Here is a 26,190-nt window from a genome sequence, read left to right as displayed (position 1 = left end):
CAACACAGCATGGCGGGAGTCAATCCACAACCCAAGGAAAACCGTACTCCCGAGCAAAGCAAGTTTCTATTGTGGTCAAACCACGTCCCCTGGGTTTCTCTGATGTAGGCAATGAAACTTTTCTCCCCAAAGCCTGGTAACCTGAGCAAAAAATGTAAAATGTATTGATTTTAGAATGGAAACTACAAAATGAGAACACATTAGGCTTTGCTCTGAGAACTTTATGGTTCTTAAGATAGTTATTCTTAGTTATTTGATTCAATTAAAACACAGATACGAGCAAGGTGAACCATAAGGAAATATGATAAGAGACTTCAGCTCAGGATGAAAGTGTAAACCATAGCATCAGAGGCATCATGCATGCATTATCTAGAAGGCTGGTCAAACTGAGGTCCTGCAGCCTCAGCACAAATGGCTGCCAAATCTCCATTCTAGTGAACTAAGAGAAAACAGACAGTGAGGCAAGCAGGACTTTGTACTCAGAATATTCTCCAGTTCAGGAAGCCCAGATCCTAGGAGTGCAAGCCAAGACATTACAACCGATGCGAGCAATTGCTCTGGTGCCTATCGTGGCCTTGGATTTATTGCTTTAATGGCTAAGGTCACAAGCTAAGGCATTCTCCAGATTCTGCTATTGAATACAGACACTACCGCCCCTCCTGTCTCCCCACCATCAAACACCAGGAGTCTGGTGGGGCAGAACTGCACAAATGGGAAACACCCATCAAATGCAGCAGGAATATTAACTTCACTAGGAAGCCTTTATATGCCATTACTTTAGAAAGGATTCCTTGTTAGTCCTACCATTAAACAATTAAATTGTCAGAGATGAATTCTGTGCATGTGTGTGCAGAGCTTGCCTGTGTGTGCAGGATGTGTAATTTCCCGCTCAGGTGATGTCTGCTGCAGGTTGTCTTTCTCTCTCTTTCTCTCTCTGTCCCTCTCCCACCCCAATTGTATGCTTTTCCCTTTACATTGTTGAAAATAAATACATCTTCCTGATGGTATAAGCAGTTTTTGTTACAAACTTTGATATGCCTACACATTTTATACTACACAGAAAGTAGTAATATAAAATGAAATGTTCAAAAATTAATTTGTCTCCAGGTATTTCTCTGCCAGAACATGATTCCTTAGTTCCCCTCTCCTGACACTAGTTATTGATACAGTCAGTTTACTCTACATGCATTCTAAACATGGATGTTATATCAAAAAACTCTAAACCAAGTCCAGGCTAATGCCTACAAATAGGAAGAATGATGAGCAAATGCTGTTTCCCTTATATATTCATCCTAATTAGGAATTTATGCCTTCATAATACTGGCTTACTTACCCCAGTTCCCTATTGTAAAATGTTTGACCTAGGAAAATCAATGCTTGTGACAAGTACACACATTTCACTTAAACCAAGTAATAATTATTTTAGTCAAGAAAAAGCACACTACCTAAAATAAATTTAATTATATTTAATACATATAATTAGTGCCACACTTAAATCTCTATACTTTCTTATATAGCTCATATGTTTACTTAATTGGAATATATCCTTGCCCTTGTCAATTACCAAAACTTTTCTTTGAGGTTTTCATAATCTTTTAAAAATGCTAAAAACAAAATAGACTAGCTATACACTAAGATGAAAAGACTTTTAGAAATTCCATATGTATAAAGTGAAGGGGCCAGGTGCAGTGGCTCACATCTGTAATCCCAATTCCTTGGGAGTCCAAGGAGGTAGGATTACTTGAGAACAGGAGTTTAAGGTTACATGAGCTATGATCCCACCATTACATTCCAGCCCAGGTGACACAGTGAGACCCTATCTCTAAAAAATAATTACAAATTTTAAAAAATAAGGTGAAGAGTAAGCTTGAGAAAATACTGCAATATCTACAAATCCTCCAGTTCCTGAGAAAACCATGTTGGATTAATTCTCTATGTGCCAGTGTGACTATTAGTCACTTAATAAATGCTCCTTGATTGTGATGACATTGCAGTATCATGAATATAACCCATGAACGAATATTAAGCTTCATAAAATGTTTAGCCTATCTTTTTTTTTTTTTTTTTTTTTTTTTTTGAGACGGAGTCTTGCTCTGTAGCCCGGGCTGGAGTGCAGTGGCCGGATCTCAGCTCACTGCAAGCTCCGCCTCCCGGGTTTACGCCATTCTCCTGCCTCAGCCTCCGGAGTAGCTGGGACTACAGGCGCCCGCCACCTCGCCCGGCTAGTTTTTTTTTTTTTTTTTTGTATTTTTAGTAGAGATGGGGTTTCACGGTGTTAGCCAGGATGGTCTCGATCTCCTGACCTCGTGATCCACCCGTCTCGGCCTCCCAAAGTGCTGGGATTACAGGCTTGAGCCACCGCGCCCGGCTAGCCTATCTTTTTTATAACAATGTGCAGAAGGGGCAAATAGAGAAGGAAAGGACTCTTCAAATCAGATTATAAGTAGCTTCAGTTTCTCTCCAGACTGCCCGTTTTTTGGCTCTTGTTTTCTTTGGCTTATGATATGGTTCGAATATGTCCCTCTGAATCTTAGGATGAAATGTGACTCTCATTGTTGGGAATGGGACAGATTCCTCATGAATCTGGTGCCATCCTCATGGTAATGAGTGAGTTCTCAGTCTGTGAATTCGTGTGAGAGCTAGTTATTGAAAAGAGCGTGGCACCCCTCCCCTCTCTCTTGTTTCCTTTCTCTCTATGTGATACAGTCTCCTCCTTTGCCTTCCACCATGATTGTAAGCTCCCTGAGTCCATCACCAGAAGCAGATGCTGGCACTATGCTTCTTGTACAGCCTGCAGAACTGTGAGCCAAATAAACCTCTCTTCTTCATAAATTGCCCAGTCACAGGTATCCCTTCATAACACAAATGGACGAACACAGCGTGTATATATATATATATATATATTTTTTTTTTTTTTTGAGACAGAGTCTTGCTGTGTCGCCCAGACTGGAGTGCAGTGGCATGATCTTGGTTCACTGCAAGCTCCGCCTCCCAGGTTCACACCATTCTCCTGCCTCAGCCTCCCGAGTAGCTGGGTCTACAGGCGCCCACCTCCATGCCCGGCTAATTTTTTGTATTTTTAGTAGAGACGGAGTTTCACTATGTTAGCCAGAATGGTCTTGATCTCCTGACCTCGTCATCTGCCTGCCTTGGCCTCCCAAAGTGCTGGGATTACAGGCGTGAGCCACTGTGCCTGCCCTATTTTTTTTTTAACAGATTGACCCTAATATGATTTTTGGAACCTCCTCCTGTTGCATGGCCAGTTATATTTAGGTGTAAGCTGGGGTACACTCTGCTGTCCAGCTGTGGGGGCCCTCACACAGCCCTGCACAGCCTCTCCCAGGCCTCACCAAAATCTGCCTTCAGGTTTTGGATGAAATACTCGACTTCTTCAGTCATTCATACTTCTGAATTTGTGTTCTGGCACCATGCGGACCCATGTGTTTAGGTTTCTGGTCAACAAAAAACTGTACAGACCCTTACTGCCAAAGGAAGGAAGAGGATAAATGAGGAACATTCTTCTTGGAAGAAGAAAAGGAAAAGGGAACAAAGAAAGGTAATACTCCCAGAAGATAGATGTGTCACCATTTTTCTTATTTACTTACTATCTCAGTTCATTGTGTAAAAAGTTTGAACTCCCCTACCTCCAATACACATACATACCCCACACACTCTTTTGCCATCTTTTGCTTAAATAACTTCCTTCCACTTTCTGTGCTTTTCCTCCAATAGCAATGCCATCTTCCTTAATATAACTATTTTTAAAGTTGGCTTTGACTCATCCAGTGCCCTCATGCCTGGAGCATTCTGTTCTCTTACCTGTGGAACTCATGAATGTTATTCCTTAACCCACAAGAAGGTTCTCTTCCTCCTCCCCTCTGGTTATCCAGGTCCCATCCAAGTTTCATGCCTAACTTAGGACCCATATTCTCCCTGAAGACTTGGGATGAATATTGAGGTTGATGTACACATGATTGCCACACTCTTTTTATTATTACTATTATTGTTCCTAATATAGAGAGGGGAGTCTCACTATTTTGCCCAGGTTGGTCTTGAACTCCTGAACTGAAGCAATTCCCCCGCCTTGGCTTCCTAAAGTATTGGGATTACAGGTGTGAGCCACAGTGCCCAGCAGGCTACCATACTCTTTTAGCTAATACAATATTAATAGCATTAAAAGTATTTCAACTGAAAAATTTTAATTGAAAAAGTTACCAAGGATGTTAGAATGACATCTCTTTACAAATAATTGGTATGGGCCAGGGCCAGGTGTGGTGGTGGCTCATACCTGTAATCCCAGCACTTTGGACCAGCACTTTGGGAGCGGGAGGATCACTGGAATCCAGGAGTTTGAGACCAGCCTGGGAAACAAAGCAAGACCTCCATCTTTACAAAAAAATAAAAAAACAGCCAGGAGTTGTGGTTTGTGTGTGTGTAGTCCCAGCAACTTAGGAGGTTGAGGCAGGAGGATTGCTTGAGCCAAGGAGTTCAAAGCTGCAGTGAGTTTTGATCACTCTATTGCATTCTAGCCTGGGCAACAGAGTGACACCTTAACTCTAATTATTTTTCAATTAAAAAAGGATTGATATGTTTACTGTAAACCACTCCTACCTATTTACTAATATAGGTTTTCCAAAATAGTACCTTGAGCAAGGGACTCTCTCTACATATATAAATATATAGTGATTTCCATTCAGAAATAATACTTGTATTACATCTGAAATCATGTCATTAGTTATTAATTGCTTTGATTAAAGTCTTTATAGCATTATGAGACTCCTATTAACATACAAATGTCCCTGAGAGAGATAACACTCCAAGTTCATTGTCAATGATTTACATCTTTTCAGGAATTATTGCAGGATTATTTATGAAATATCAAATCACTTTCCACCTGTGATGGCAAATAAGTAAATGCAACCACATGAGGAAGCCCAGCACATAACTACTTCTGTGTCATGATATCGGGGCAGTTAGAAGAGACTGCCTGCTACCCAAACTCCACCATCACTTCTCAAATTTTTTATTTTAAATTTTAGCCAAAAGGGTCTTTGTATACTATTAAATACAGACATTCCTGAAAGAAGTCACACATTAAGCCCAAAATGGTTTTTTTCCATCTCTGAACAAATGCATTTATCAGATTCTTCAAGATGCTGACCCAAACCCTTTGCTGTTTAATTCTCTGAAATGTCTTCAATAATTTTTTGAAGTCCTAAGAGATGTTTATTGAAATAATCACAAATTTTTGTAATTTGCTCTCATATTATGTCCACACCTAGAATGGAATATTCAGCTAACAAGTGGACATCCCTGTCTACACTTCATCCTCAAAATACCCAGAACCAACACATGCTATTCTCTTCATATCTGCTTCTCATTTGTTATGGGTTTACTTAGCCACACAGTAGTAGTAACGTCACTCAAGTAGTAACGTCAGAGGCATCTTTCCTTCTTCTCTTCCCCGCAGTCAGTGATTATATCCTGAGGATTCCAACTCAGCGATACCTCACACTTGAAAGGGCTCTCATTCAGAGGCCCCGTGTTTCATGCAGACCTGCACTTTTCCTCCCTAGACTGCCGAAAGAGCTTCTTACTCACAATGCCCAGCACCGCTCCCCACTGCACGTTACTCTTCCTTTTTTTTTTTTTTTTTTTTTTTTGAGACGGAGTCTCGCTCTGTAGCCCAGGCTGGAGTGCAGTGGCCGGATCTCAGCTCACTGCAAGCTCCGCCTCCCGGGTTCACGCCATTCTCCTGCCTCAGCCTCCCGAGTAGCTGGGACTACAGGCGCTGCCACCTCGCCCGGCTATTTTTTGTATTTCTTAGTAGAGACGGGGTTTCACCGTGTTAGCCAGGATGGTCTCGATCTCCTGACCTCGTGATCCGCCCATCTCGGCCTCCCAAAGTGCTGGGATTACAGGCTTGAGCAACCGCGCCCGGCCCGTTACTCTTCCTAAAGCTCAGCTTCAATCATATCATTCTCCAGTTTGAAAACTTTAATGTTCCCCACTGCTTATTAAATTCAGATCAAACTCATCTTGCTTTTCAGTGTATATTATGATACACTGAATTATGTATATTCATAATACAATATTAATAGCATAATATATTTGATACACTGTGTTATGTAATATACACTGTATTATCATACACTATATTACGATACACTTTTACTTTCATGTACCCACTAGTTAACCAGAACACTCACTCCTCTCAGAGATTCCCTTTGGTTTCCAGCCTACGTGGCTTTCCTCAAATTGTTTCCTCCACATTTCACCCATTCCCCATTTCCAGCCAAGATAGGTATCTTCAAGGTCAACTTCAGGTTTTACTTTCTTCACTACATCTTTCTGGCTCTCCCAGCTGGATGTGATCATCTCATCGTGGAACTCCCATGGCCATTGCTGTGCCCCGACTTACTAAATAGTGCCAACGTATCTATGCTTGTCTTATGCTACTCACTGTGTTGACAACCCATAAGTCTAGGAATAGTGTCTTATTAATCTCTACTTCACCTGCAGTGCCTAGATCAATTCTTGCATGTAAAATGCACATAATTATTAGAGTATTTCTGAATGAGTTTTGAAGGAGGATAAGAAAGAAAGTGGAGGAACTCTGAAAGGGTAGCTATGCCAAGAAATGATATCCTAGGCTCCTAGAGAGTAATTTTACACACTTTGTCATCTTGTATAAGACTGTAACTTAGCACAAGCATCTTGGCAATGATGAAAATCTGTGCTGGGGGCAAGGCAGGCTGGTCCAGAGCACCAGCATCCACAGGAATCAAATCTAGTACTGGGACTCTCAGGCAGGTAGGGCAGCATGAAACCACTGGGTCCTGGGAATCTTGGTAGTATCTTCAGGTCCTGGAAGGCTGCGGGGCAGATGGCAGCTCTAGGCCAGAGGATTCTGGGAGACAAATGAGGTAATAAAACTGACTGCCTGTTTCACCAACATACACTAGATTAGACTAGCACTATTTTAGCCTTGTTTGGATTCTGTATATACGTGAAACTGTCAGTCACTTGTTCAATCAATCATTATATATTTATTGAGTGCTTCCAGTATGCCAAGTACTTGCACTGTGCTAGTTGCTGAAGATATGGGAGCTAATAAAAAAAGACAAAAATCCCTGCTTTTATGGACATTACTTTCTAGTGGAAGAAGAGAAGTGATAAATTGAACATATGCATAAAAGATTAGAAGGTGATCTTTATTTTATTCTCTGGATGAAAATCAAGCAGGCTATAAAGGTGAAGTGTTAGAATTTCACGCATAGTGGTCAGGGCTTATTAAGAAGATGATACTCGAGCTGGGATGTGGAAGAGGTGAACATGTATCTGTGCAGCTATCTGAGCAAAGAGCACAACAGGAAGAGGGAATAGCCAGTGCAAATGTCCTGAGGAAAGCAAGGTTGGCTGTTAGAGGGACAGAAAGGAGACCAGAGTGGCTGGAGTGGTTGGAAGCAGTGAGATTAGAGAAATAAAGAGAGACTTCTAGTCTTTGTAGGCTATTGCAAGAACATGGCTTTTACTTTGAAATGGGGAGCTCTAGGAAGAGCCTTGGCAAAAATTGACACCATTGCTATTGACCTGAGATTGAACTGGAGACAGGGCCAAAGACGGAAGCAGGGAGACCAGTTAGGAGGCCATTGTCACATCCTAGGCAGAAGATCATGATGAAAGCGTAGACCACAATGGTGGTGGTAGAGATATTGAGAAGTGATCAGAGTCAAGAAAAAAAAATTCTTTTTGAGACAGAGTCTCACTCTGTTGCCCAGGCTGGAGTGCAGTGGCGTGATCTTGGCTCACTGCAATTTTCACCTCCCGGGTTCAAAGGATTCTCCAGACTCAGCCTCCCAAGTAGCTGGGACTACAGGCACGTGCCACCATGCCTGGCTACTTTTTTTTTGTACTTTCAGTAGAATGGGGTTTCACCATGTTAGCCAAGATGGTCTCGCTCTCCTGACCTCATGATTCGCCCACCTCAGACTCCCAAAGTGCTGGGATTACAGACATGAGCCACCGCACCTGACCGAGTCAAGAAAAATTTTAAAGGTAGCTTCTCAAGACTTTCTGATGTATTAGATAGAGGAGATGAAGGAAAAGAAATCAATGATGACTCTAAGGCTTTTTGTCAGAACAAGTAGAAAAATACTGTTGTTTATTGATGGAGACTATTAAAGGTGGCATAGATTGGGAAAGCAGAGATAACAGGGGTTGAGTTTGGGGTCTGTAAAGCTTGTGATACCCATTAGGCATCTACATGCAGTCTGGAAGTCAGGAGAGAGCCTGGGCTAGAGATATGAATTTGGGAGTCATCAGAATATAGAGAGTATTCGAAGGCAAGAGACTAGATGAGACCCACAAGAAAGTGGCTGTAGAGAAGAGACAAGGTGCAAGGACTGAGCTTGAGGCAACCCAACATCCAGAGGTCCTAGATAAGAGGGGGAACCAGCAAAGGAGACTGAGAAGGAACAACCAGTGAGGCAGGTGGCAAACCAGGTGAGTGTGTTGTCCCAGGAGCCAGGATAAAGGCATTTGAAGGAGGAGGGAGTGGGCACCTGGGTCAAATGCTGCTTAAGGGTCAAGTTAGATGCAAAATGGCCTTTGGATTTAACAGCGTGGAGGTCACTGGTGACATTGACCAGAACAGTTACAATGGAGTGATCGGATAAGAAAGCCTCAGTGGAAAAGGTTTGAGAATAGAAGAGGAATTGGGTGCAGATGCTTCTTTTTGCCATAAAAAAATGGGTTTTGTTTTGTTTTTTAGACGGATTCTTGCTCTGTCACACCCTGGCTGGAGTACAGTGGTGCGATCTCGGCTCACTGCTGCCTCTGCCTCCTGGGTTCAAGCTATTCTCCTGCCTCAGCCTCCCAAGTAGCTAGGATTACAGGCGCCTGCCACCACGCCTGGCTAATTGTTTTGTATTTTTAGTAGAGGCAGGGTTTAACCGTGTTGGTCAGGCTGGCCTCCAACTCCTGACCTCAGGTGATCCACTCACATTGGCCTCCCAAACTGCTGGGATTACAGGCGTGAGCCACCGCACCCAGCCAAAAATGGTCTATTTTTTAAGCCAGTAATTTTAACTTTCAATTAACCCAAATGGGAATTGTATCCACAGCAATCTGAAGAAGTCAAATTTTACTTGTGAAATCTCCCTATCAGACAAATGACAAAAAGGTTTTGTGAAATGGGTTTCAGCAATTTTAAGTCTGAAAGTCTATTTGTTAAACAAAGGAAAACAACCACTGCCTTCAGTAAATCTGCAGCTCAAAGTATTATAAGTTTTATAATCAAACTTCTATTTGGAACTTCACACACACACACACACCCCAAAATGATGACATCATAGTTCTCAATTAAATATTGTACCTCATTAGAAATAACATTTACTCATTCCAAATATTTCATTATTGATTTATAGTTAGTTCTTTTTTCATGCCATAGCTACCACATACTCACCTTAAATTTGTAATGAGGTTTCTCATTCCATAGACATTTGTCTGCCTCTTGTACTTGTAGACACAGGTTCATGTTGTCAACAGTTGGGTATTGAATCTCAAAAAACATTAAGCTTGGGATTAAAAGTAGGGCAGGGAAAGCTGTCAGTAAAACATGCTAACCTAATATATCTGATGAGGACAAGGTCTAGTTCATAATCAGAACTGCAAGGATGCTGTGAAGTACAATGATCTGATACTTGTGATATCATTTTGTTGTAACATTAAAGCCAAGAGTCTTCTCCACCCAAGGGCAGTGCCAGTTTCCCAGAAGGCTCATTTCTCAGAGCCAAAGCTCCAAAGATACCAGTGCACCCATGCTGATAACTTAGTCTCATGTTATTTCTCAATTTTATGCTTAATTTGCTCCTTTTGGTTTTATGTATTTTGACACAGCCAAGTGTATGTGGGGATTTCCCCATAGTCCTTTAAATGCTGTAAAACTTTAATATAGGGAGATAAAAACCATAATAAGCCATGCCTCCAAGCCCTCACATTTAGTTCTTTGAGTTTGACAATAACCAGTTTTAGATATTTGGAAATTTGGATTTCTACATACTTGCACTGCTTTAAACGCCCTTGTGCCTTTCCTAACCCTCCTCTCCCACCCAAATGAAAATTATATTCTGCTGTTAATCTGGACATGCAACTTCCATTGACTGCACAAAATGGCATCTTTACAATTCTTAAGTTATCATCATAATGGCCTACATCATGCAAGAGCCAATGCAATTTAATATGGTTCAGAATAAAGCCAAGATGGATGCCCAATTCCCAATTTTAGGCATGCAACCCTGGAACGTCGTTTGGAAAAAATGAAATAATGCTCTTGGTAGGCTGTTGGGTTCGTCTGTTTTCAGCATAATTGCCATCTCTCAGCTTCCTAATACCCTTAAAACCTCTGAGAGTCTTTAATGTACAAAGTTCAACAGAAACACCTTCAAAACAGATTAGTTCTAATTATGTTTAATATTGGTTTGCTACTTTATTGAATAAACTACATTTGCTTAAAAAAAAAAAAAAGGAAATTCACTTAACTGCATGTCAGTCACCCAAGTTTTAAGTGTACAAATGAAATGGAAAACATTTATTACACAAATTTAATTACAATTCTAAGAAATAAACATGCAAATTAGATAGAGTTCAATTTGCAGATGCTAATCCTCATCCTTGATCTTGTTCCTTCCTCCCTTGATTTTCAGTCTGTGCGTCTTCTTGATTCCTAGGGTGCCAGGCAGCCAGAGGTTTGGTTTTTCACAGTCGGAGGATCACTGTTTTAAAGAAGTGTTATATTTAGCACATCTGGCATAGTGGCAGGAAACAAACATTATAGTCTTTGTAACACTTTTGTGCAGGTGCCTTCTCCCGATTTTATTAGGTCTATGCCTTCCAAGCCTCTGCCTTCATTACACCTAAAATGACCCATCTCGGCTATGGAGGGGTCCCTAGACAGAAGTTATGAATTAATGTTTTTAAAAAATAAACTCTGAGGCCACTATAGGAGAAAATTACTATTTGCAAAAATTCTGATTCCAAGGCTTAAATTACATTCTCTTCAGCAAGGACAATCTCTTGTATTACTTTTTATTTCCTGGAGGTTTTCCCTGGAGGCTCCCCACCCAGAAAGAGTTGCCAATTCAAGTTGCAGCAGGACCAAGGTAGCTTTTTTTTTTTTTTTTTTTTTTTTTTTTTTTTTTATACGTACGCAGCTCAGGAGGGAAACGGGCGGGGGCGGCGAGGGAGAGTAACTGTTTGGTCCTGCAAAGACATCTGTTTCTCATCTCCGTTTGCTGTGGCAAAGGAGAAGAAAGTCTTTTGCAAACGGTGGGAAAGGCACAGATTTTTTTTTTAATCACACGCACACACAACAACAACAAAACTAAACCAAATTTTAAAAGACAAGACATCTCGGAAGGTTGCAGTGTGAATACATTATTCGGCTGGAGCCGAGCCCCCAGGGTTAGGGCGGGAGCCGGAGAGCGCGTGGGGTCTGGGCTGCGGGCTGGAGCTGGGCCCGCGTGTCCCCGGGCACCGGGAAGGGAGGGGAGGAGAAGGAGGAGGGAGGGCGGGAAGGAGGGAAGGAGGCAGGGGGCGGGCTGGGGTGGGGGTGCGGGAAAGGCGCCCCGTGTGCAGCCTGAGGAGCGGCGGCGGCGGCGGGAGCAGAGGGAGGGAGGGAGAGCGGGCGCGCTTGTCATGTTCCCTCTCTCACCCTGGGGGCATCCTGCAGAACCTCTCCTCGGAAATCCACGGGGAAATGGCAAACAGGATTGACGGGTTTCACACGCTGCTCGCTAGACAGAGCCGCTCATTACCATAACCGTCTGCAGCGACGGCGGCGCAGCGCCCGAGTCGCGGCGGCGGGACCTGCCGGGACCCTCGCCCGCCGCGCACCCGCAGTCACCGCCGAGCGGGCCGCCGGGCCGGGACCCGTGAGTGTGCACCGGCAGCCGGGCTGGCGCCGAGCCCAGAGCGGACCAGCAGCGGCTCAAGCGCTGCGGCCGCTGCCTCCCCGCTGACCCCGCGGTAAGAGCCGGGCTGGGCGCGGGCCGCGGGGGCGGGAGAGGGCCGGGCCGGGTGGAGAGGGAGGGCCGGGCCGGGTGGAGGGCGAGGGCCCCCCGGGGCTCCTGCCCGCTCAGACGGGCACCCACGCGGCCTCCCGCGCGCCCTCTTGGCACCAGGGCTGCGCCGAGGTCACCGAGTGGACTCGCAGCGGCCGGAGCGGGGTCGGGGCGGCGTGGGGGCCAAGGCACAGCTGGGCGCGGAGGCGGCGCGGGCTTTTCCCTGGGCTAGCGTGCGCCGCGGCGCCTTCACCAGGGCGGGAACCGCCGCCTCCTCTAGGGCTGCTCGGGCTGCCACCCGCGCGCACCCAGACAACTCCAGGGGCGGGTGGGGTCAGAAGCTCTGGTGAGACCTCAGGGTCCTCGGTGGTCGCTTAATCCCTCATCCTAGGGGACGGGGGTCAGTAGGAGGGGTTCCCCCAGGTCCGGATGCCGCGGCGCTTGGCAGGTGGGGAGAGAGGGATTGTGGATGTCAGGAGCGCGCGTTTGCAAGAAAAAGGAATTGATGCAGTAGCTGACACCTTCTGTCCCCCGCCACCTCCGCCCCCGCACCCTCCTCCCAGGCAGCAGAGCCGCGCTGCGGGCGGCGGCGGCTCCTCTGTCCTCAGCTCACCTCCCCGGCGGGCTGAGGCTGCTGCCCGCCTGGTCCACGCCTCCGCCTCTCTCTTCCCTTCCTCCCCTCCAGCCTCTTCGGCCCTAGCAACTTTCCGAGTGCCCAGCTGCGGTCGCAGAAGCAGGGAAGAGGCGTCCTCGCCGCCAGGTCCCATGGGCGCAGGGCGCTCCCGCGGCCGGGGGCTTCCGGCGGGTTTGGCCGGCAAGGGAGGGAGGGAGGGCCGGGCCGGCATCTGCTGCGGGCTGGAGCGCGGGGGCCCGGGCCAGCCCCGCCAGAGCCCTGCCAGCCGCCGTGAGTCATTTCCTTGGAATCCTACCTTTGGTGTTTATTTCCCTTAGAAGGAAACTTGGTTGAAAAAAAAAAAAAAAAAAAAAGGATAAGACATAAAGAATAATAATAGCTCTTATTCTTCCGAAGAGGCACACGGCTCCGGCACCGTAGAAAGACAACTTGCCTTTGTTCCCGGACACTTGGGGTGTTGTTTACTTTCTCCTGCGGCCAGCGGCCGACTGGGAGCTGCTGGCTACCCCGGGAGGGGCTGAGGGCTGCGGCACCTACACCCCGGGGGTGTGTCTGTGCGGGAGCCAGAATGTGGTTGGTGGCTGCCGCCCGCCTTCAAGAGGTCGGCCCTCCAAACCTCGGACCCCCCCCCCGCCCCGCCGCCAACACACACACACACCTTGGGCACCGGGGCTTGGACATCGGAGCACCCCTTCGTGCTCTTTAAGCCCACCCAGCACCTGCAGCCCCAACCACAGGACCCAGCTTCAAGCTCTTGACCTCGTAGGGCTGCAGCTGAGACATGTACTTCCCAGGGCAGACAGGTGTACTGCAGGGACCGGCAGAAAAGCGACATCTGTCTGTTTAGAAGGGTTGAAGGATTTTGTTCCGCCCATCCAGTCCCTTCCACTACCACCACCAGGAGCCGGACAAGCTATTGAGATCATTTTAGGACAATGTGGAGGTCAGGGGCTTGATGCCATTTAAGACTGGCAGCATCGATCGAGGGTGGAAATAGCCCTTTACTTCCCTGCTTTCCAGTGCTGGAATCAGACTGCTAACTGCTGTAATGATCTTAATCAAATGCTCTCCAGTTTTCAATGACAGATGGAAGAAGAGGTGAGCGAAGAATAACCTGGCGCCCCTTGTTAGATTCAAGGTGCCGCTGAATTCATAGCTATCCTGTTTTGTGTGCCAGCCACTCCTATTAGCATCATAATTGCTTTGAGGAAAGAATAAGCACAACTCATCTGGAAAAAAACAAATTGTGTAGAAATGTCTGGTAACTTTACTATGAACATTTGCTGGAAAAGCTTGGCATTCTAGCCCTCAGCCTTCTGGGGATGCTGGACATGTCATTCCACTACAGCCACCTGGGTGTCAAAACAGACATTCAGGAGCCTGAGGATGAAGGGTTAGGGCTTGTTTTTGTTTTTTTTTTTTTAATCTTTTAAACCCATGCATAGGCAAAACACACTCTAACACCCTCCTGTTGAATCCACCACCTCAGATGTTAGAAAATAAATTTTGTCATAATGTATATCCTTTTATTTGTTTAATATTAATAGAACATGAATTTGTGGACTTGAACTGCTGACATCAGTAGCAGAATTATAATACAAATCTCATCAGACTGAGAATTATGACAGTTTAGATCTCTACATATAATATGAAGACAGATTCATGTTAAGCATTTGTGCTTAATGCTGCAGTGTCCAATTTTTCATGAACAGTCAACTTGCCTTCTTAATTTGTTAACATCCAGTGTTAAGTTTTAAATAGACTAGGAAGACTCAATTGCAAAATCTCCTCCCTGTTCCCAAATAATCCCAATTCATTCACGTTTTATTCAGATTTACATAAATCACTTGCAGAACTCAGCCTCTCTAGTTTAGGGTTTTGTGTGTAACAGTTCTCAATTTACAGAAGAAAAACTTACTAAAATTAGATATTGTGAACAAAAAAATAGCCAAGATAAATACTGTTATGCCATGTTTCCAGTTCACATGCATAATAGCATCTCATATGCTGGAAATAATGCTAACAAATAGAAACACTGAAATCCCTAACAACCAAAAAACTCCTACCAAAAAGTTATTAAAATATAAACAAACTCTGACAAACATAAAACAGCACAGGGCCCATATAATGTCCTATTAAACAAAAGTAATTTGCTGCCAGGGGCCTGCAAATGTTTTTCTTTCTTAAGGGGCATGAGTTTGTCAACTTGCTTTTGTTTACATGAAATAAAATTCTGCATAGGCAAAAGCCTTGCATCTTATTCCCGTGATCTAACACAAAAGTGAGTGTAAACTTCAAACTAGAAAATGTTGATTCTCTCAATAAGAACAGGCCGCTGACTGTTGAAAAGCTGTAATTCATGTGCTCTTGGCAATAGTATTTCCTGATATGATTGTCTCTTAGAATAGTTTAAGAGACTGGACCATTTCATGAGAGTCTTCCAGGGAATAAATCATCATGAAGTTTGATACCCTACTTGGATGTGGAGTTTGAGAAGTGATGGACAGAAGGGCTTAATTTGTTAAATCAGTGTAGGCTAAATTTCTTTGTTGATGACTCAAAGATAAAAATAAATGACATGTCCCATCGTTTGTTTATAAAGATTTATCTTTTGCCCACTTGTCTTAAGGTTTACTAATAAGTCCTTACTGATGTCTCTTTGGAGGGTGTCTTAAAAGAGAAAGGGGAAGTGTTTTAGCAGCCCAAACCAGCTGAGTCCTAATTCTCTCCACTGACCTGTACACCTTCCCTGTCTGTCAAAAGGTCTTGCTTCATTATTCTGTGTGGTTGGGACAGAATTTGAGACCTCAGAGAGAAGACTGGGTGAAAGGTAGAGTCATTGCTGCCAAGAACTGCTCTTTTAGCCAGAAGGACATTGTCACTTTAATGATGCTGTTTTGCCTTTCCCTGGTGTTTTTCCTCCTTTTCCTTGGAAGTGGACCCCAGTTATGGCATGTAGGTAATAGTCTCCCATGAGACAATGATAGATTCCCAGTCTTTCCCAAAAACATTACAAGCTGTATAATTTGGAAAAGAAAGCAAGAACTGGGCCCTTAGTTTATATCTGAAAAACAATCAATCTTCAGAAAGCAAGCCTGACATCACTTGTGTGACAGTTCTTGAAACCACAAAATGAGATAGTGGGGGCTTGGGTCTCCTAAAGGGATTGGCAGTTAAGGAGGCACTGAGGCTGTGCTACTGTCACCACTGGTCTATGGCTGCTAGGTCTTTTTACCTTCATATCAGACTCTCCTCTCCCTTGAACTTACTCTTGACCCTACCTTGAGAGCTGCAAAGGGCCAAGTGAAGACACAGAGCCCCCATGAAAGCGGCCCCACTGCTTGAGCTATAGAGGGGCCCAGGAAGCCTCACAGAGCAGAGGCTCCCATCTCCCTGCAGGCCCAAGGGAGAAGGGCGTGAACTGGAGAGAAGGGCAGTGATGTGTTGCCTCTTGGAAAGTTCCTGCTCTGTGTCTGGGCTTTGCAGTGTAAAGAGTTGTTGGCTGCCTCTGGCCCCAGAGCCTGGCTCCTGTTTAATATTCTGCCTGCTCCGTTGATGTTGTGCTTGGCTCCTGTGGGACTGCAACTCACGGCTTGAAACTGGAGCCAATTTTCTGTCTTCATCTCGCAGTGTTTTGACTGGAGGCAGATCCAGTTCAGGCCGATCAGGGCTGGTGGAAACAACTACCAAGTGTCTCTCTGTCTGCTTTGCTTTGGGAGAAGAAAGTGGAGGGAGCCCCAGCATGTTGTAGAGGAACTGGCCTGCGGAAACAAGAGGAGGAGGGTGCAGGGGGCAGCGGAACAGACTGAACCTCAGAACATCAGTTGGAATTACGGTGGATATTTCTGCTTCCCCTGCCCTTTTCTTTTGATTGATTAGTGGATTTCATCAAAGGAGACTCCCGGGGGATTGACTGGAAAATTGATTTTGCCTTATTAATAGAAAGGAAGAGCAAGGGTTTTGGCTTCTTAGCGGTACATTTTCTTTGGAAGGTCAGGAGGAAAATGTGTTTAGGAGGCAAAGCAGCTGTCTAGAAGAAGGCTGAGGGGAATCTGAGAACAATAAGAAATGAGGTTTTAAAGATCCGCCCATGAAATGCAGATTGCTGAACACAGAGGCTGAGCTAATAGCAGCTAGAGAGTTTGCTGAGGTTTTCTTTGAAAAAATAATAAAATGTTTCAGGGTGAAGGGGAGGGCCGAGAAGTAAAAGTTTCCCAAAGCAAAGAAATGAAGATGCCAAGGCCGTCCCTTGGCTTGCTCTTGATTAGGGCTGTTTTCTTCATTCTTGTTTTTTTTTTTTTCTTTTCTTTGCAGATCTGAGGCTGTCAGAGATGACTCTGGTTCTGTCCATGAATAGATTCTGCGAGCCCATTGTCTCGGAAGGAGCTGCTGAAATTGCTGGGTACCAAACACTATGGGAGGCTGACAGCTACGGAGGCCCAAGCCCCCCAGGGCCAGCACAGGCTCCTTTGCAGGGAGATCGGGGAGCTGGTCCCCCGCTGGCAGGTATTTCCCTTGACCCCCCCGCTCCTTGCTGCCCTTTGCAGTCAGCCTGGTGGGCAGGAGGTGGTGTCTGGAGTGCCCCTCTGAGCCAGGAAAGCTAAAGCTCCAAGGACTTCCCGGGCTGCTGTGCACCTCTCATAAGTGAGTCCAGAGCTCCAGAGAGAGGACCAAAGGTGATATTTAAATTGCATTCAAACCTGTGTCTACCCATGCTGCTGCTTGAATTATATTCTGTATTTTTAAGAGGGCCAAACCAGATATTGAAACTCTGAGTTTGGGTTTTGGTTTTCTGCCCTGTGGAACTATATGGTTCTCTCACAACTATGAAAGCTCTGGTGGGCTCAACAATGACACCTTTATCCCATGAGATATAAAGGAATCGGCACTTTGCGCCAGCAGCTATGTGTCTCTTTTCTTTATTAACCCATTTAGGCTCAGTGTTCCATTATTGGAACGCTAAGCTTGTGGAAGTTATTTCTATCCTGCTGTTCAAGGTCATCACCAAGGTCTGACTTGACACACAAAAAATGTGCAACCTCTGGCATAAATGGGTTAAGCACACAACTGGCTTTGGGATTGTAGGAAAAAATTTAAAGCCAAGAAAATAAAAATATGTCCTTCCTGATTCTTTCTGCTTATGGTTTAAGTTCCTTCGGATTTTTGTGCAGTATTAGCTATTTTTTAAAATAAACTAAAATATAAAACAAGTACTCAATGAAGTCTGTTTTGCTAAAAAAGATTAAAAACTGTGGTCTTCATGGTTGGCATACTACATTTTGAAGAGTGAAAAGGACATTAGTTACCCAAAATTTTAATTCAAATTTTAAAAATTTGAATTTTGCATTTTGAAAAAAAGGAATGTTATAATTCCAATATGCAGATAACCATTTGTTCACTAACCTAAAGCCAATAATATTTTAAAGTTGTTTGGTTATCAGTGGTTACAGTTAAAGATGTATGCATTTGAACAGTGGTGCTATGTTGTCATTAATTAAACAATTTAAATAAATACTAATATATTTTAGAGAAATTACTCTCCTCCCCTTTCTGAATATTGCAGTTTCCTTTTGCATAGATTTAAGATTCTGCATATTTATTAAATGCTAAAGTATGTGATTTTCCTCTATAATTGCCTAGAAATCTTTTCCTAGCCTGGGTCACAGGATTCCATATGATAGCAACTATTAAGACAAATGTTTATTTTTAATCACCACATGTTCAGACAAATATGCAGCCAAGTTATCATCTAGAAGGACAGGAAATGAAAGTATTTTGTTTGGAGAACCTCTGGCAAACCGCATGTCATTTGTCATATCTGATTTATTACCACAGGATCACATTACAGGGGAACTTCAAATCCTCTAACAACATCCAAGATCGCATACTTTAAGAGGAAGTATGTGGAAGAAGAGGATTTTCACCCACCACTCAGCAGCTGTAGCCATAAAGTATGTTTTTTTTTAATAGTCATTATTTTTATTAAGAGTTTAAGATACTTAGTAACAGTTGCTTGATCCACTTCCAGGAATTAAATTGTTTCACCCAAGCAATGAAAATGAGCCACTTCTCAGTGGAGCCTCATTAATCGTTGTCACTTTTTTGGGTCCTGTGTTATTTTTCACAAGTACTTGAAGAAAAAGCTGGCAAGAGCTGTTCTACCCAGAAATGTCAAAATTATGTAATCCAAGGAATTTTTTTAACATATGATTTAATATTTCTCAGACTGCGTTTCGGGTTATGGTTCTTCCGCACTTTTGTGTGTGGGGAAATGCTTGTTCTTTCCCGTGGTGTTCTCCCCAGTCTAAGTTCTGGCTCTGGCAGCCAATGTTACTTCTGTGTGTGTCCACATGGGGGTGGTTACGCAGAGCTTTTCCTGACCTTTTGTGGGTAGACTCACCATCCTTGAATGTGTGTATGCAAGTAGAAATATGCACTTCCCTGGACATTGGTTACATATAAGTTGTTGAAAAATATACTTCATTTCCAAGAAAAGACCAAAGCTAACTTTTTTGTAGGTATAGTTAAAAAAAAAAAAAAAAAACAAGGTGGGGAAATTGCATAGAATTATGAAACTGGGCACCTAAACTTTTGAAATATCAGTTCGTTTTTCTTTAGAGTTACCTTCCTTCAATAACTATCTGCTGATTTAATTGAGGCAGGTATAACTGCAGACCATAGTTGTCTGAAATGCAGAGAGGATTTTCAATTCGTCTTCCTCTCTGTCTTCTCTTGTCTTCCCCCTCTGCCACCTCATCCTTTAGATGTTACTTTTACCTTGCTCATGAAAAGACAGCAGAATGCATTGGTAGGTACTGGGCTTTTCCCTGCATGTGTAGTCCCTGCCTTTGGTCAGTATGGGCTGGTTTAGTTCACAGCTCCTCAGGTTATGCTGCCAGTTTGCTTTTTTGATGACCTGGAATAGCTGGTCCCCCGGACACAAGCAGTTTATTTCCTTTTTAGTTTCTGTGTTGTGGTTGTAGCAGTTTCCCAGTTGCTACTGGATTTGCACCAACCATCACATAGTGATAGTGTCACACAGCTCAGGAGTGAGCCCTCTCAGTTCCTCTCGGCATCTCATCTCCCACTCAGCTCTGCAAGGAAGCCTACTTTGGTCCTTCAACTGACAGATTCTGTCAGGGCCTGAGCCTCATTCATTATTGTGTCCTCTTATCAAGCAAGGATAATTGCAAGTATGAAACCCAAAGGATTAAAAGAGGGACAGTATTAAAAGCCAAATCTCATGCTCCTTGATGGCTAGACCAGGGTTTGAAGTATATTCATTGTGACTTGCATTTTGACATCATTTTAAAAACACGTATTGATGTATAATATATGAGTTATGTGTCTGTGTGTATGTGTATTTGTGTAGACACACATAAAAAAGTACAAGTATCACAGTACAGCTTGATGAATTTCATGAGGTGAACATATCCATGTAACTAACATCCGGGTCAAGAACCAAAACATAACCAGCAACCAGAATCCTCCTTGACCTGCTTTTAACACTACCCTTTGCCCCACTCACCCCAACTCTGAAAGTACCTCCTCTCCTGACTTCTAATAGCTTAGATTAGTTTTGTGTTTCAGCATCTTCCTTACTGGGCCATAATAGATCAAACCACCTGAACTGTCCCTCCTGAGGTCTGCACTGTGGCTTGATTCCCTAGTGCTTGGCCATACCAGTGAATCAGGAAGTGGGTGGGCACTCCAGCCAAGTGACAAAAGGGAACATCGGCAGAATGGGGGACAGCCTCTCTAAATGAACCTTGGGGAACAAGACCACAACATGCCCAGACCCAGACAGTGCCAAGAAAGAAGTATGCTATGATGGTGTTTTCTTATAGTCCATTTTCTAAGCTTTCTCTCTTCCTTTTTTGTTTTTTTTGTTTTGTTTTGTTTGGTTTTGGTTTTGGTTTTGGTTTGTAGACCATCTCAATTTTTGAGGAACGAGCCCACATCCTTTATATGTCCTTAGAAAAGCTAAAGTTTATCGATGATCCTGAAGTATACCTCCGAAGATCTGTCCTTATAAACAATTTGATGAAAAGGATCCATGGAGAAATTATCATGCAGAATAACTGGTGCTTCCCTGCCTGCTCTTTCAATGGCACCTCTGCCCAAGAGTGGTTTATGGCTCAAGACTGCCCTTACCGAAAACGACCACGGATGGCCAAAGAGGAATGTGAAAAGTTTCATGCCTGCTGCTTTTACCAAGAATGTGGTGGCCACTACCTAAATGTACCCCTTTCTGTCAATGCTAATGTTGGAAGTGCCTCCACTGCTGCCTCCTCTCCCTCCGTCTCTTCTTCCTCCTCATCCTCCTCTTCCTCTCCCCCTTTGTCTCTACCGAGTTGTTCCCACCAGGTGGATTTCGATGTAGGCAGTGCACCTGTTTACAAGAGTGATGGCCAGATACCTGCCAACGAAATCTTTGTCACTAATGTCAGATCACTTGGTGTTCAGGAAAAGGCCAAATTAAATGAGGAGAAAGCAAATAATGACACCAACAGAGATGGTGGCCCCCTCAGCCATGAACCTGTGGGAAATGACCTTGCTTTTGAGTGCAAAGGCCAATTTTATGATTATTTTGAGACCGGATATAATGAAAGAAACAATGTAAATGAATCTTGGAAAAAGTCCTTACGGAAAAAGGAGGCTTCACCACCAAGTAACAAACTGTGCTGCAGCAAAGGAAGTAAAATATGAGCCATCTTCTCACCGAACTTTGAAGCATGCACAGCATGATCAGTTAGCTCTCATAAATTTTATTTTGAATGGATTTTGTACAACTGATAAAATTATGCCATGAACATGCCGTGTCGTTTTAATGCCTGGAGAGCAGATTGCATAAAACATCTGTATAGTAGGCATCAGCGAGCTTCTTATAAATGTGGTGATTTTTACCAAGGAAATGATTGACTTAATGCTTAAAAGTATATCATAGTTTTCTGACAGAAAAGACCAGTAGATTAGATTGGGGGGCAATGTGCCCTTGCAATATTTCCATTGCCCCCCAAGGAGCCTGTCACTAGCTAAGAAATTTCTACATGTTTGCCGATTAATTAGGGAGTTATTTGGTAAGCAAATCAATATAACCAGCAAAGATACCTGCTTCTATATGATATAATTTTGTTTTTAAATAAAAGACTGAAGACAGGGAGCTAGATGAAATGGCTTAATGGTGCTGTTAAGTATTTGTACCTAACAGTCTTGCGTGACAGATGAAAATAGGATGTAACATAATGAAACACACCTGTCTAGGGGCGGCAATCAACAGTCTTACACAGAGAGGGTATTCCCTGCAAGTTTCTGGCTTGCCTGTGATGGGTGATGAGGCTTTTAGAGAGGTGTTATACAGGGCGATTTTTGGTGCCTTACTTTATCTTAATTTTTGCCAATGTGAAAATTAAGGATAAATCAGAGTTACAGCAGGGATTTAACAAACAGGAAAAAAAAAAAAAAAACACAGGGTGGATCAATATGGTGTGGAAACTGTTAACTTTGAACTATTGTGTTCAACTTTTGATTCGACATCTCTATTCTTCCTTTATTTTTGATGCCCAATTGCTTTTGGATTTGGCATTTTTTCAATAGGGATGGAGGAAATGAGAGAGAGCTGTTAGAAAGCAGCACGGGCTGCTCGAGCTTTTCTATGGCAACTGTCTGTTGCTGGGGTTTGGGTTTTCTGGGTTTTGGGTTTTGTTTTGTTTTCTTGTCCAATGAAGTTCACGAACCAGTGGCATGCATTATACTTTTCTCTGTTTTGCATCATTTCACTTGTTTAGATTATAAAAGCATGTGGGTTTTTATATATGAACTTTGCTGTTGATTAAGAAGCACAATGTTATAAATGATGTGGTGATCATTAAGGTTTATCTTAAAGAATGTAAAGACTTTAGTTTTTTGAAAGTTATTTTGGAGAAATGGGACTTAATTTATAATAGTTACTATGTATTTGGTCTACATTTTCCAAATAATATCTTTAATTTGTACGTTTGAAAAGTGTTCAGAGTGGCCCTCCTACCATCCTTCCTTCCACTCCAGCCAACTCTTCCTGCCATTCCAGTTTCCAGGTTTACTAATTGACTTGGACCTGTTTAAACAATACTTCACAGAAACCAAATGCCAAATGGAGGAAATAAGTAAACCCTCCCAGTTTCTCCAAGATAAAGCTTTTTTATTATTGCTATTAATATTAAATATAGGTCTCATTCATACAGTGTATGAGTAGGATCATTTGGACAATTGTCCACAAGGACCAATTTTTAAAACATTTTCTTGCGTTATAGCTAAATACTCTAGTAATGTTTTGTCCTTTATTTTCAATATTTGATAAACATTTGATGTTCAAAACTTAGCTAATAGATGCTTGTATATGAATGTGTTGTAATAAAGTGAGGTTTTCTTGATATATATTTATTAAAATGATAAAAATTCATTAAGATTTTTTAAAATTTTAATGGCTATTGGCTATGTTTCTCTTTTCCATTATTCTCTCTCCTTTAAAAAACTCAAAACATCTAGAAACTGTAATGGATAGTGGCCACACAGGAGTTTTCTAAATTAAAGAGTATTTTAAAATGCCAATCTGACAGGTGTTTTAGAATGATCCTAGTTTGTAAGTTTAAGTTTCTGTTGATTAAGAAGCACAATATTAATAGATGATGTGGTGATCAATAAGGTTATGTCTGAAAGAATGTAAAGATTTTCCTTTCTGGAGTGTGTCTGAAAAAAATTGTATAGCATGAAGCCGTAAATACTGAATCTTAGCTGATTGCATTATGAAATGTCGAACTGTGAAGATGACCCATATGTAAACGGTTATAACAACTACAGATTATTGCTAGTAGCATTCCATACAATTGTGTATTAATGTTCTTAGGAGCTAATATTTGATAAAGGGGGAAAGCTAGTTAAAAACTAATTTGTCAAATGTAGCATTCTTATTACGAGTGTAATATCTCATGGAGATTTAAATATGAACGGAAGGATTTATCCTTCTGCTTTTTAAAGGCCCCAGCATTACTAGACAGTGTTTTTCTTGATGGCCAAAGCTGTAAAATGACAAAGTTGATGATTTTCAGCAGCACTCACCTGAGCTGTGAGCGCCTGCACCTGTTCGGTAGAACCCACTAGAATCACTTCTCTGCAGGATAAGTGATGCCTTTGAATGCAGCAGAATAAAAATCTGTTCTTTTTAGTCATCGTCAAGTTTTTGTTTCCAGGATATTTCTAGCATCACAAAAAAATTTTCTTCACCAAAAACTAATTCCTAAACACCCATCCAAACTACAAAAATTCTCTTGTTAGTAGGTGAGAGTGCTAGGACTTCCTGTGTTCACCTCCCATGCACCCAGAATTGTCTTTTATGCGTGAGATATTCCATTAGATTTTCCTAGAGTGGCCAGGACACCCTTCATAGTAAGTTAAATCCCTTAGCTGGATTCTATAGTTTTATCTTGAGCAACTTGGAAAAGCTAAGACATCCTCCACCCACACTGCTGTCTACCCGCCTGGAAGCAGCACCTTCTCTCATTGCTGTGCTGTGCTTTAAGGAAAACCTGATATGACAGAATCAAGACTATTAAAAGATAAATGAAGGGAAACCTTCATTTAAGAAAGTGGCCTTGCTCCCCAAGAGTGCCTTTAATTGCTATTCCCCTAGGCATCTGGGTGCATATCATTCATGAAATCATTAACCTTTGTCTCTCGTCCTTCCTTTCTAAAAATGGCAGATTATAGAAGGTGGTCTGGCAAAGGGATTTTCAAAGGGCAAAAGTCTCATCATCATCTTTCCACTCAAAATCCTATTATTCTATACTTCACTTTGCAGGGGTCCTAGGGACAGGATTGCAGGGACAGGGGACATGGGAGGAAGAGAGAAAAATTCAAAACCAGCAGATGCCACTATCTGGCAATGAATTGAGAATTAGGGTAAAGCATCTTTGGCATGATCTTTTATTAAGACAACAAAAATGTAGAACATTTTACATGCTACTTTGTTAAATGGTGAAGCAAGTGAATGAAAGTATTTATTTTTAGAGCTCACAGTTAACTCCATCGAGACATGGCTATCCATCCCTCCAGTTATGAACTTGTATTACAGCTCCACTTGGTGACTTCCTTTCTGTGTATCAGGAGCAGAGCAGAGGACAACTTGTAGAAGACATGACCATTAAGAGACATCCACTTCACAACAAATATAAGACAAGGATACAAGGATTCCTATGTGATGCAGCTAGGTTTTTATATCCTTCTAACAAATGGTGAGCAGGAGACTTTTTTTTTGGAAATAATTAGTTGTGAAATTCCATTTTTCTGACAGCCCCTTACATTTGAAGTTATTTCATTTGTAGTTAAGGTTATCACACCCCTGCCAATTTTGCTAGATCTTTTCAGAGACAAGCATTCAGCATGGCATTAGTAATGGTGGTTTAAACTAGAGGCAGAACTGTCCCATGAAGAGGAGAATGATATCAGTATTTAAATAATAAAAGAAGAGACAATGTATGGTTTGTAGTGATTCATTTTAAGATTGCTGTGTTTTGATTCTGTGGTTTAAAATAAATGCATTAAGGATCTTTTAAGTTACTACAAGATGCCTCTGTTGCTTTCTTAGCTATAGTGCCTCAGCAAGGTATATTCTCTTGACATGGCTAAAACATCTCAATTTTATGTGATATAGCTACACGACCGGGGGTGAAAGAGTTACTAGTTTGGAGATTATTTCCCAGCCCTGGGTACCTGCCATATTTGAGCTGGGAGAACTCACTTAGGAAAAGCACTTGCAAAGATGTAAGTTATGAACACTTGAATCTCGCATCCTGCCATAAAGTGCATCAGCAAGTGAGTTTAATAAAACATGCTGTTTAAAATAGTCTGTAATTTCCTGTTTCTGCATTTCCCTTCAGTATCTGTGACAGGCTGAAGAACGATGACTAAACGAAGGGAATTTACACAAGCTAGTCTGGTGGTGTTTGCAAACCATCGCCATGAGCTTCATCTTCTTTGGTAAACAATCCGCTGGTGGGCTGTCTATGGTTGGTTTCTTTTCCTTGTTGTTGATCCAATTTGTTAATTTTGAAAATGCAAACTACTTATTCACAGCGTGGAAACACCTGCTTTTGACCACAATGAAACTGATAGAATGTATGGGGATGTATTAGTGGTTTCTCATGACATTTCTTATATTTCTCAACCCCATTTTTTTGACTCTTCTCTTGATTTAAAAATATAAAAATGTGATAAAATCTTGTTGGGAGGACCTACCTATAAAAGAACTTGCAGAGATGTAAGTTATGATCTTGCTTTCTGCCAAGATCTCCAAGACAATAGGCAAATATCAGAATTTTGGGAGAAAGGGATCTAACGTACCCTAGTCCTGTGCTGCACAGACCAGCCTGGCCTTCAGCAGGCATTACCTCTATCCAGATCTTTCAATGGAAGCAGCTGAGTCCAGGCATCAGGCATGTGATTCTCCACTGCCTCCTC

General features: G+C 42.7%; 2 protein-coding genes across 4 annotated transcripts in view; one reads left to right on the top strand and one right to left on the bottom strand.

Moving 5' to 3' along the window:
* Positions 1-10,454: 10,454 nt before the first annotated feature.
* The window catches only part of LOC126948846 (cuticle collagen 2-like), a 940,772-nt gene continuing 925,036 nt past the window's right edge, over positions 10,455-26,190 (bottom strand). For 2 of the 3 annotated variants that reach the window (XM_050781278.1, XM_050781279.1), the window contains exons 2-4: positions 12,676-12,989; positions 11,210-11,294; positions 10,455-10,775 (exon numbers count right to left, since the gene is read on the bottom strand). In XM_050781278.1, coding sequence (XP_050637235.1) covers positions 10,759-10,775; positions 11,210-11,294; positions 12,676-12,975 — 402 coding nt within the window. In that variant the 5' untranslated portion in view covers positions 12,976-12,989 and the 3' untranslated portion in view covers positions 10,455-10,758. Of the gene's footprint in view, positions 10,776-11,209; positions 11,295-11,713; positions 12,040-12,675; positions 12,990-26,190 lie in introns of those variants that run through there. The other variant, XR_007723557.1, reaches the window with a different exon arrangement.
* Positions 16,277-25,290, top strand: SERTAD4 (SERTA domain containing 4). Its single transcript, XM_050781272.1, has 4 exons — positions 16,277-16,531; positions 17,011-17,202; positions 18,532-18,647; positions 20,626-25,290. Exons 2-4 carry the CDS (start codon positions 17,028-17,030, stop codon positions 21,403-21,405), a joined length of 1,071 nt encoding a protein of 356 aa, XP_050637229.1. The 5' UTR covers positions 16,277-16,531; positions 17,011-17,027; the 3' UTR covers positions 21,406-25,290.

The sequence above is a fragment of the Macaca thibetana genome, chromosome 1, assembly GCF_024542745.1.
Source record: "Macaca thibetana thibetana isolate TM-01 chromosome 1, ASM2454274v1, whole genome shotgun sequence".
Lineage (NCBI taxonomy): Eukaryota > Metazoa > Chordata > Mammalia > Primates > Cercopithecidae > Macaca > Macaca thibetana.
Note: the sequence above shows the minus strand (reverse complement) of the source record. Positions and strands in the feature narration are given on the sequence as shown.

Coding starts and splice junctions, on each gene's coding strand:
- SERTAD4 (XM_050781272.1), top strand. CDS start 17,028: ATGACTCTGGTTCTGTCCATGAATAGATTCTGCGAGCCCATTGTCTCG. Junction 17,203..18,531: donor AGCTGGTCCCCCGCTGGCAG/GTATTTCCCTTG, acceptor TTATTACCACAG/GATCACATTACAGGGGAACT. Junction 18,648..20,625: donor TCAGCAGCTGTAGCCATAAA/GTATGTTTTTTT, acceptor TTTGGTTTGTAG/ACCATCTCAATTTTTGAGGA.